At 40.0% G+C, this 12,087-nt stretch overlaps 1 protein-coding gene and 1 long non-coding RNA gene across 11 annotated transcripts in view; both read left to right on the forward strand.

Moving 5' to 3' along the window:
- LOC309538548 (ankyrin repeat and KH domain-containing protein 1-like) overlaps positions 1 to 12,087 on the forward strand; it is a 96,763-nt gene that overhangs the window by 50,215 nt on the left and 34,461 nt on the right. For all 10 annotated transcript variants that reach the window (XM_082234132.1, XM_082234123.1, XM_082234125.1 and 7 more), the window contains 3 exons: positions 9,618 to 9,757; positions 9,876 to 9,987; positions 10,367 to 10,512. In XM_082234132.1, the coding sequence (XP_082090258.1) occupies positions 9,618 to 9,757; positions 9,876 to 9,987; positions 10,367 to 10,512 (398 nt within the window). The remainder of the gene's footprint in view (positions 1 to 9,617; positions 9,758 to 9,875; positions 9,988 to 10,366; positions 10,513 to 12,087) is intronic.
- LOC309538953 lies at positions 1,348 to 9,404 on the forward strand. The gene is made up of 3 exons (XR_014222543.1): positions 1,348 to 1,766; positions 2,762 to 5,990; positions 6,217 to 9,404. It is a non-coding gene; the product is annotated as an uncharacterized lncRNA (long non-coding RNA).

Raw genomic sequence — 12,087 nt, forward strand, 5'->3', positions numbered from 1 at the left:
GAAGGTTGCATATATCATGGAAGGAGGAACAGCTGTAATTTTAGGGATTTTCTCTAGTGCCCAGATTTAAAAAAAACCCCCGAGAAGAACTATACTAGTGCTCATTGCAGTGTCTGAATCAGCTTTTTTAAAGTAGATTTTTATTGCATTAGCCGTGAGGCCATAGCATGATATACATTGAAATAACAACATAAAATGGGGGTGGGGAGGTAAAGGTAGATATCGTCCTGGGCGATTACTTAAAGAAAGAAGAAGAAAAAAACAACTGCTGAGGCTGGAGGAGGACCGTTAAAGGGTCCTTCAGCTCCTCAGATATGTCCTAACTCTATTGTCCTTGTACAATAAGGCTACTTGGAACTTCGTTCGGTTGTGCGGCATATCGACTGCAGCTGTGGTGTTAAGGAAGAAGTTAGTGCCGCTTTCCTCTTCATCACACTAAGCAGGAAGTTAGCTGTCATCTCGGTAATCCAACAATCAGAATCCTGCAAAAAGAGGGACACTATCCAAGGCTGGATTGGGAGATGAAGCTTATTCACGAGGGGAGTTAAAAACCGAGATCTTTCATCTGTCCAGTTGGGACAGAAGAGCATTACATGTTCCATAGTCTCCAGGGTCGTGTCATTACAGGTGCATGTTCTGTTTGCGATGGGAACTCTGGAATAACGACCCAACAGAACTGCTGTAGGAAAACAGTTGAGACGGGCACAGGTAAAGGCCCTACGCTTAGCCTCCGAAGAAATTGTGAAGCAGTATAGAGGGATCCCTTCAGGGGGTGGAATAGCTAGGGCTAGGCCTGAACACGGTCCTCTTGCATAGGAAGCTGTGTTAGAGAAGTCAAGTTGCTGTAGTTTCTTTTTGATTAGAGGTAGGGCCGCCGGGCTGATACACTCTAAGTTGAGAACAGTTTTACAATTCAAATTGAGAAGAGAGCGGAATTTGAGGTTAATTGTAGTTTTCCAAGGGGAATTATGAATGTCTCTTAGGATCAGATTGGAAAAACCACCTCTAATTCGAGCATCCGATGCTAATAGGTGGAAGCTGTAGGAAATGGCTCGACTCCATGCTCGTTTGACAATTGAGGGCTGGGCGAACTCGAGTCGTAGGGCTGCACCTGAGACACATCTCGGGATGCCGGAAAGAGATCTCAGAAACATATGAAGTGGGCGATCCAAGTTACCTGATATTGCTGTAGTCCATACCCCGAGAAGAACTATACTAGTGCTCATTGCAGTGTCTGAATCAGCTTAATGGGCAGATTCATATGTTAGAAGAATATGCAGATACTTATAAGTATTGCCTTGTTAGTGTCATACCTGATAGTAATCAATATGCAGTCTTTGATGTGGCTGACCAGATTTTGAGTCAACTTGAGTCAAGATTGGTTAATGGTTAAACTTCATTATTTTTTTAATGGAATTGCTATTTCAAAGGAAATATATGTATCAACATTAGTGGCTTCTAAACTACTAATGAGCATGTCTAGCATTTCAGTAATAGACGAAAGATGACAAAGAAAGTAGACTTGCTGATGACTTGAATTGGGAGGGACTGAAATATTTCTTTTATTTTTTTAAATCTGTCATATGCTCTTGAGGATGGGAGACTACAGCACCTTGTGAGAATTGGGCAAGTGGTGGTGGGAATGTTGCAGAGGAAATGAGATGTAAGAGTATCTGGTGATATAAATGCAATGCCGGAGTGTTCATGCATGCAGTTTGAATGTAATGTTCATGTTGTGAATTGTCCTGAGACCTGCAGATACAGTGGTGCCTCGCAATACGAAATTAATTTGTTTCGCGAGTTTTTTCATCTAGCGAATTTTTCGTCTTGCGAAGCACGAAATCCCATAGGAATGCATTGAAATTCAATTAATGCGTTCCTATGGTCAAAAAAAGTCCAAACAAAGCCAAATTTGGTACAACAAGAGTTTATTAAGTGCTCTTTAAAGTCACACATACTGTAAAGAGCATTTCAAAAATTGAAGGAACAATAAATTAAGTTTATAAACATGACAGAGAAACATTTAAAAATCAACAAAGTGTACAGTACATTTTCTAAGACTCTGGGGGACAACTCAAAGAAGGTTCCTCTTCCACTCTTTGCTTCTTTCTGAAGAACCCCCTCCCCAACTGTTCCCCCAGCAGCCCACCACACAGAAATTCAAATCCAGAATTTTTTTTTAAAAAAAACAGCAGAGTGGCCCAATGGTCACAGAAAATCATAAAAATGCAGAAAAAAACCACACAAGCTTCCAGATTCTTGCAAACCCCTCCTCAACTGTTCCCCCAGCCACCCACCACACAGAAATTCAAATCCAGAATTTTTTTAAAAAAACAGCAGAGTGGCCCAATGGTCACAGAAAATCATAAAAATGCAGAAAAAAACCACACAAGCTTCCAGATTCTTGCAAACCCCTCCCCAACACCAAGTCCTTGAATTCCAAACACCCCAACCCAAAATCCAAAACCCCCCCAAAAAAGTTTTAAAAGAAGTTTTGGAAAAGCTTCAAAAATCACCAAAAACCTCAAAAAAGGCTATCACACCGTGTTCTATGAGTTGCTCCTCGAAGTCAAGTCGCAACTGTATTAAAGGTGTTAAGAAAAAGGAAACAAACTTGCAAGACGTTTTCGTTTTTCGTCTTGCGAAGCAAGCCAATAGGGAAATTCGTCTTGCGAAGCAGCTCAAAAAACGGAAAACCCTTTTGTCTAGCGAGTTTTCCATCTTGCGAGGCATTCGTCTTGCGGGGCACCACTGTATAGAGCAGTATACAAATTTAATTTAATAATAATAACAGGTACTCAGTATTTGGTACAAAAAGGAGATGAAACACTGTCTTCAGTGTAGATGTCTTCTTGTCATATATAAGCAACTATTCTCTTTTATGGAGAAGAAGATGGTGAAATATTTTCCACAGCTACTGTGGGAAGTAGTAGGAAAATACCAAAGCCCTATAACTTTGAATTTTGTGTTAAGCACCCCTGCTCTCAAATACTCATTTATACTTTATTTCATTGATTCACTGGAATTACACTAAATTTCACATTGAGCTTTCAATTCAGATTACTATGATTTTGGGGGAAGCTGTTGAATTTCTTAACCATTGTTGGTAAAGGCCACATTTGGAGTGCATATTTGAATGTTTATTTTTTGTTGAATTTCCCCATTTAGGACAGTACTAAATATAAATCTAGGTTTGTTTCGTTTGTTTTTTAAAAATGGGAAAACTTCACCAGAATCCCCCAGTGGAAGGAGAATTAACTTTTGCCATCATAGTCGTAAAAGAAATAAAGGCAGTAGGTTGCTTACATGAGGTAAAATGCTCAGCTATTTAATTACTTTAGGACTACTACCGTCTTCCCTAAAATATATGTACGTTCCCTTGTATGCAACCAGATCTTAGTTTGTGTACACTTGGATTTCAAAATCTAAAGTGTGAAAGTCTAAGAGCCAAACATGTACGCTCCCTGTGTTCTGAGAACTTCTTGCAACAAAAACCTTGCATAACATTCCCCTCATAGGTGTTTTTTTTTGGGGGGGGGAGGAACCTGTAGTAAGTCAAAGGTGTAAATTTCAAATTTCATAAGTAAACAAAGTATCCATGTTTAAGAATAGCAAGATCCTATTATTTAATTCGATCAACCCTAAATAGTGGTATGACATACCAAGAAATGAATTTCAAAATTTCTCCCTGGGCAGGAAGAAAATAGTTTTATTAGTACACATGTAAATGATTTAATTGCAACAAGTGTTCATACACCAGACTTCACATACTTCTTTTTTAAAAAAAATCCTGTATGTAGGCAATTTCTCTCTCTCTGTACATTAAGTACCCATTGGCAAGAAATGGTCTTTATTTTTATATGAGCCATCACAGCATCTTGTGTGTTTGTTGAGCTGGCTAGTAGTTGCTTTTATTCATAAACGCAGTTAAGAGATGCACCTATTTCTTTTTTTCAGAAGTCCTTTTCATTTATAGAACATAACTACTGGCTACCGATGGCAGCTCTTCTTCTAGCAAGACACATTGCTTTTGCCGGGGAATGAGGAATGTTGTAATCTTTCCAGATCATAAATTATACAATTGTGAAAGTGAAAGCAGCAACATAATTTGATTAAACATAATGTCTGGATTAAATTTTTGCCCAGTTAAATTTTCCTTACCCTTTTGTATGTATGGCACTGTAACACGTTTCTCTGTTGCTCTTCTTGGCTCTCAGGTTCTGCTTACTCAGTGAGAAGTGTCAGAGAATCATAGCATTTCTCCTTTTTTTGTTTGTTTGTTTGTTTGTTAAATTGGCTCGTGGCTTGCTCACTCTCTTCCCAACATCATGCTTCAGGAAGACGTAGAACTGCTGGTGCCTCTTCTTACCTCTTTAAAAAGGCCATTGGTCTCTGAAGGAGGGTCCTGTACTTGCTGTGTCTGGTGGTTGATAGATCTTTATTGGAAATGAACTGTGTGTGTGTGTGTGTGTGAGAGAGAGAGAGAGAGAGAGAGAGAGAGAGAGAGAGAGGATGTTGTGATCAATGAAAGCTGCTGTGCTTATTACTGGGAAAGAGCAGGTGCATCTAGTTGATCATTGTTGGAAGTGAAATGCCAGAGGATTGTGGGTGTGGGTGCACACATTTATTACTCCTCCATTGTGTGCCATACCACCCCTCTCTTGTGCCTTGCTGCATTAGTTTCCTTCTCTGAGGTAGAAGGAGTAGGAAATCAGTATATCAGTGTCTCTTGTATTCCTGTGTCTGTCCTGCTTGCTGCATGCTCTTCTGAGAGATTGGAGAAGGGTGATCAGTTGAATTCTCTTTAATCAAGTTGTAGCTGTATATCAGATGAGTCCTCGAAATTAAGCACTGAAAAACAGTAAGTTTTAATTTCGTGTCGTAACTGTATTCTTGGATAGGCAATGGTTAATTCAGTGATCTGTGGAATGTGATGCAGTCAGTTCCATGGTCTCTTAAATGCCCCCATTGTTCCTTGTTCTCCTTTGTGACTCTTTCACCAAACATTTACATGATACCACCTCTTTCCTTACAAATCCCTTCTCAGGCAATTTTTCTACAAGGTCTTTGGCCCCATCTCCTTGTTCTCATCCCTATTTGAGACACAGAGTATTTAATTGTTCCATGTTACCTTTGGGGTTCTCTGCCATACTTTCCATCTGCTCCCTTATCTGTGTAAATTGTAAATTCTTTAGAGGCAGTAACCGTACCACTAGCTTGTTACCTGTAAACTGCCACTGGCTATGATCGGACTATAAATACAAGTACTGTCTTTTCTACCTAGTGCCTTCTTGTAATGTAACCTGATACTACCATATTTACTCGAATCTAACGCTCACCTTTTTTGGCCAAATTACAGTGCGAAAATTAAGGTACACATTAGATTTGATGGCACATTTACATTTGGCACCAAATACTTTGCTTGGTTTCAAGGTTCTGAAAATTGAGGTGCACATTATATTTGATGGCACATTAGACTCGAGTAAATACGGTATGTCACTTCAGTTGGTCCATAAAGATTTGTATATTGTCTCTGCTGACATTGACCATGGGTGCAATACATACTTACATTTCAAAAGTTAAAGCACCCATTTTAAGTTGTCCACCAGAACTGAAAACATAGAAGGATCATAGAACTGTAGAGTTGGAAAGTACCCTGAGGATCATCTAGTCCAACTGCAATCTAGTCCAATCTTATATTCCAATCATTTACGCTTCAGCATTTTTCTGGGCAGATTTGAGTGAACTTAACTTCTGTAGGTATATAATGGCTAACATTGATTTGTGAAAGCACAGCTCAGGGTCGCTTTTAGTGTTTTATGTCTTTAAAAAGATAACTCTTTTTAGATGTATGTGGTATGGTGTCTTCTGTGACTGAGTGTGAACTGATTTGGGAACTTGGAAGTTGAAAGCATCAATTTCAGGGATGTCACATAAATTTCAGAAACAAATCCGAAGATTCCCTGGTGTATTTAAATTATGAAGTTACCGTATTTTTCGCTCTATAAGACGCGCCTTGTTTTTGGAGGAGGAAAACAAGAAAAAAAATATTCTGAATCTCAGAAGCCAGAACAACAAGAGGGGTCGCTGCGCAGCGAAAGCAGCGATCTCTCTTGCTGTTCTGGCTTCTGGGATAGCTGTGCAGCCTGCATTCGCTCCATAAGACGCACACACATTTCCCCTTACTTTTTAGGAGGGAAAATATGGTATATTCAGGTTCAGAGATGAGATGTCACTCATATGTCTATACAGCCCCTCCCCCCGATTTTTACAGGGATTGCGTTCCTGGCCCTGAGCATGTCAGCGGAGTGCACAGAAGCCAACCCTCTTTCACTCCATTCTGGCCTATTCCAAAAGCAGTCAGTTGTGCATCAGTTGAACGCATGCAAAATGATCGCCACCTGTACAGTGTTGTCAGCCAATATTGACAACTTTGAACAATTAGTTGGTGAAAGTTTTATATAGTAAACTGGAAAACTCTCAGAAGCTCTTGTTTCACACTGTGCTCCTTTTTTGTACTACTTTGTCCTGCTGCTGGAATTTGTGTAGTACATGGATGAGGAACCTGTGGCCCTCCAGAGGTGGTCAGAATCCACTTCCCAGCAGCCTCAGCAAATAGAACTAGTGGTCAGGGATGAAGAGAGGTGGAAGTTCAGCAACCTCTGGAGGGAGACAGGTCGTCCATCCCTGGTGTAGAAAGTTGTTGCAAGTTAGGTGGAAAATAGTAGCAAGCTTTGTGCACAATTTTTTACTCAATTTCTATAGTGTAAGCTACTGCTTTTAATACCACTCTGATCAGCCTAAGTTCAGTTGACCTCAAGGTTTTATGTGAAACCAAAACAAGTGTCCTCCCTACTTGAATGGCACTTAAAGAAAAAATTGTCATGGTATACATTGTGTACAGTCAGGTTTACTCTCAATCTTCAATCCATTTGAATACCCTTTTGTGTATTTACATTTCATTCAATGTAAAGAAGACTGCATTGTCAGTTGTTGTTTTTAAAAATAACTGGTATGGAAATATTGAAATTTATTGCTTACATTTGTTCTTTTCATGTGTTCAATTCATTTGGAATGGGTTGGATCCAGACTTGGCCTCATGCAAATGGAAAGGCTTATTTTTATTTGCAGAAAGGGCCAAGATCCAGCAGAGGATTCATCTAGATCAGGGTTTCCCAAACTGGGGTTTCCAGCTGTGTTTGGACTACCAACTCCCATCGTCCCTAGCTAGCAGGACCACTAGTCAGAGTTGGACTAGATGGCTCTTACAGGTCCCTTCCAATATTACAGTTCTGTTATCTCAGCTACATTGCTTGACAGTAGCTTGCTCTTGCAACAATTCACTTCTCCCAGTATGCAGCGTTCGAAATTCGCCTGGCACATTTTGCACTTGGCTATCAGCCACTTGCTCCAAGTGAAGATGCCTAGGCGCCAGGACGGTACCTGATCTCTCCAACCATCTTGAGGTGCATGCCTGGGGATTCTTGGATCCTGACTGTGCAGATAAAATATAGCAGATAGAATTATACAGGTTGTGTTGCTAGTGTCTGAAAACAGTCAGGATCCGAGAATCCCCAGGCATGCACATCCAGATGGTTGGAAACGTCAGGTACCATCAGAATGAATTTCAGGAGCCAAAAAATTGTTTTGAAAAATAGGACTTTCAAGCCATCTGGTCCAAAAATGGCAACTAGGCATTCCATTTTGGCGATTGTAACCCTTGTTAAAGGAGCCATTTGACTCCTAGCTTATATTGATTTTCTAACACTGCCAGTATGCAAGAAACTGGAAATAGTATTAACTGTGGACTAAGGTAGAGGTTTTAAAACTGTGGTCTGTGAGTTCCATTTGGGTGGCCTGTGGAAAGGCTGCAGTACAGTCAAATATATCTGTACTCAGCTACACACTTAATTTTTTTGATGTGATGATAAAGGACTAAGATGCCCAGCAAGGGGTCCATGATTTGCATGGCAGCACAGAAGCACGACATGCGTCTTTTGCCACACATGAGTCAGCTGGCTCGATGGAAATGTCAGTTGCCAACACGGCACCCAGAAATCTCCATGTAGTTGCAGTTGGACTTGTTTCAGCAGCAAAATGCACCTGTCACCCAGGGAATTTCAAACACCACTCCAGAACAAGAGAATAGGGAATCAGTGAAAATTTCTTCCCCACTTTCCTCCAGCATGGTTTTCTGTGTGAATAGTGTGGATCTAACCCAGTGTGTAATGACCATTCAGCAGATGGGAATTTTAATCTTAAAGGTAATGTTTTCATAGCAGTAGTTTTTTATAAGCAGTTGACATAACAATTTTAGTACTATTTGATGGTTAAGTATTGTTTCATACATCTTACTTCCTGTAAAACAAAATAATCTGGCCTAGTTAGCTTTAAGACACAAAATGTGAATTGTGAAAGTGTCACCTGCTTATATGTAAACTTTATTCGCATTAGCCAGCGGCCATAGCAACATAAAACAAGCAATATATACAAATATATACAAATAACAGGGCAGGAAGAAGAGAATTAGGAATAACTGGACAGTTCTCACAAAGAGAAAGTGAGGAATGGCCATTGCCAAATGATTTATATTAGGATTGGTGCTTTTTTAATTGTTCATAAATGACTTGGAGTTGAGGTGACCAAATTTTCTAATGACACCAAATTTTTCAGTGCAGCAAAAATGAAAAGGGATTGTGAAGAGCTCCCAAAGGAGCTCTCCAAAGTGGGTGAATAGGTATTACAGTGACAAATTCTGCAAAATTGTGCAAGTTGGAGTGAAAAACCATAACTCCTAATGGAGTCTGAGCATTCAGTAGCTGATTTTGGTGGATAGCTCAATGAAAATGTTAACCTAATATGTGGCAGCTAGAATCCTTTAAACTAAAACATATGATAGTGTAATGTCTTTATATAAATCTATGGTACAATCACAATTTGAATACTATGTGCAGTTCTGGTCATGATCAAGGAGCTGGAGCAGCTCCTGCAAGTAAAGACTACAATACTTGAGGCTTAATTTAGAATAAAGGCAAATATAGGGAGGGGTGTAATAGTGTCAAAGTGTGCATGTTTCAGAGAAAATGTGTAGAGAATTTTTTCTATAATAGTAGGACCTTGAGTTACCCAATGCAGGTTTGCAATTAATTTTCGCTGAGCTTGCTTTACTTAGAATCAAAATTCACTGAAAATGGGTATCTGTGAGTCAGTTCTTTACATGTTGTATTTTATTATTGTGCAGCTTCAGGAGTGTAGCTGGAAAGTCAGATAGAACCATAGCTGAAGTCTGTAATACCAGCGTAGTCCATCAAGTTTGAAGGGGGCTACACATGTAAAATATGATGCCTGTCTTGATTTTGGGGGATGAGGAGAGATCTTTTCCTATGCCTGCTTCCAAATATTTTAAAGGGGTATGCTTCAGATCTTACATGTGTGCCCTTCACACCAGAGTACAAAATTTAAAGTGAAAATCTATCCTAAGTGTTTCTGGGGTTGGGGTACAGTTTTGCATTTCCCTGTTCATTATTCAATAACAAGTTTAGTAGTTAATAAGACATAATTTCTCTGGGAAAGGAGCTCTTTATGCAAGTGATGTTAAATGTTATCCTTTTTTCCAGCTGTTAATAGCAGAGTGCCTACTGGCTCCAATTCTTCACATGCTACAGAATCGCCTACACCTGAACCTTGTTCACAAACGCTGAGTGTCACTTCTCAATCTGTGCTCCCCACGTATCCTTCAGTTGACATCGATGCCCACGTGAGTAATGTAGATAAGTTACAAAGCTGTTTTTGTCATAATAGTTGTTTCTGTTATATAACAGAGTAGTAATAAGGTGTGTATGTAGTAAACCTAACATATCCTTTCTACTGTTAAGACGGAGAGTAACCACGATACTGCGCTGACTCTTGCATGTGCTGGTGGTCACGAAGAGCTCGTCTCTGTATTGATAGCACGTGGTGCCAGTATAGAACACAGAGACAAGAAGGGTAAGCTACTGAAGTGCTGCTGTTTGTTGGTATTTTTTTCAGGGCTTGATGCATGGATATTGGACATTCCATTACTTTTCATAACTTTCTAGCTCATAGAAGAAAAACTGCTTTGAAACAGTTTTGGGGGGAATTTAATGTTTGTTATATGGAACTCTGAGCATTAACTGAGAATGGAGGATATGTTTTTTTTAGCAGAGGCTTCTTGTTAGCTTTTTGTCCCCCACCACAAGTGCTTTATCACAAACTCAAACACTGAATGTTCAGTGATTTCCATTGCCAATATTTATTGTGAATTATTGGTTTTAATACACAACTTTTCTTTCTACCTCTTTGCCTCTCGTTTGAAAATGGCTTCTAATATAATAATCTCTATTAGGATTTACACCGCTAATTTTAGCTGCAACTGCTGGACATGTTGGTGTTGTAGAGATCCTTCTAGACAAGGGTGGAGATATAGAAGCACAATCTGAACGTACTAAGGACACTCCACTTTCATTAGCATGCTCTGGTGGACGCCAAGAGGTAAATGTTATAATCTTATCACATTCACTAGTCTTAAATTAGGAGAAGAGATCATGAATGTAGCAGCCTGATATGTCCCCTTGCTCCCTGAAACATATTTTTTGGGGTATATTTTAGTTTATAAGTATACATATTGTATTGAACATGTTTAATATTTTAATTTGTGGATTGCCAGTAGTAGAAATTTGTTTCCTACAAACATTCTTTAAAATGGCTCTTGATAGATTTGATTTTGTCAGTCTGGCAAACAAGATTCTTCAAAATCTTCTCTGGTGTGAAAAAGGCATCCAAGTTGGATTGTCCATACTCCTCATACTGCTCAGGATGGGCAGGTATCATGCAACCTGTAACTGTAAAAGGTAAAGGACTCCTGGGTCGAATTCGTCTATGGAGTGTGGTGCTCATCTTCACTTTCAAGCCGAGGGAGCTGGTGTTTGTCTACAGGCATCTTTTCTGGGTCATGTGCCTAGCATGACTAAACCACCTCTGGCACACGGAACATCTTGACAAATTCCAGAGTGCATGGAAATGCCGTTTACCTGCCATCGTGGTACCTCTTTATCTACTCATGCTGGTATGCTTTCGAACTGCTAGGTTGGCAGGAGAGTAAGCTCACCGTGTCGCACGGATTTGAACTGTCAACCTTACGATTGGCAAGCCCAAGAGGCTCGGTATTTTAGACCACAGCACCACCCACATCCCACCTGTAACTGTATAAAAGATCTGAGTCCAAGAGAGATTTTACTATTCCGCCTGCTTTGCCCAGGAACAGAGCTGAATCTTCCATGTCCTTTCTCTCACTTCTGCAACACCTTTTGTGACTTCAGTAGCTTCTACACCTTCACCAGTTTTACCTTTTTCAGTTCTTGTCACTAGTACCTTTTTGTTGCCTTCTCCAAGATCCATTTGAAAAGGAAAAAGAAAACTATGGCACTCTGTAAGAAGGAAAATTTCCTCCATGCAATCAGACAAAAAAGGGCATGTTGGGATCTGCAGGGGGAAAAGAATCAGTACTTTGCTGCTTTCAAGCCTCACAATGCAATCTAGAGGCTTTGACAAATGTTACATTTCCATTGATCACACACTTGCCACGATTTTGAAATTCTTGAAGTCCTAGAAGCCTGTTGCAGGAATGAAAGAGAGGGAAGCTAGAATAGAGAGCTCTGTTCCTGGTCAAGGCAGGAAAGTGGAGAAGAGTCTGGAGCCACACAGTTTCAGGTCACATGAGTACTCTGTGTCCTGGGCAGTACAACAAGACAGCCCATTCTGGGTGCCTCCACATCAAACCAAGAAAGAGCCTTCATGGTAAGCGACCAGTGTTCTGTTCTGTGGATTTTTTGTATATAGAACAAACTTTGGTCTCCACCTGTTGACTACAACTCCCATCATCCCTAGCTAGCAAACCAGTGGTCAGGGGTGGTGGGAATTGAAGTCCCAAAACATCTGGAGACCCAACTTTGGGAAACCTTGATATAGACTATTGTAGGATTCTCAGTACCATTAAAAACATACAAACTATGAAACTAATTTGGAGGAGTGCTCTGCTGCCATAATATTTCTATATTCTAATGACAA

The sequence above is a fragment of the Podarcis vaucheri genome, assembly GCF_965113315.1.
Source record: "Podarcis vaucheri genome assembly, chromosome: 8".
NCBI lineage: Eukaryota > Metazoa > Chordata > Lepidosauria > Squamata > Lacertidae > Podarcis > Podarcis vaucheri.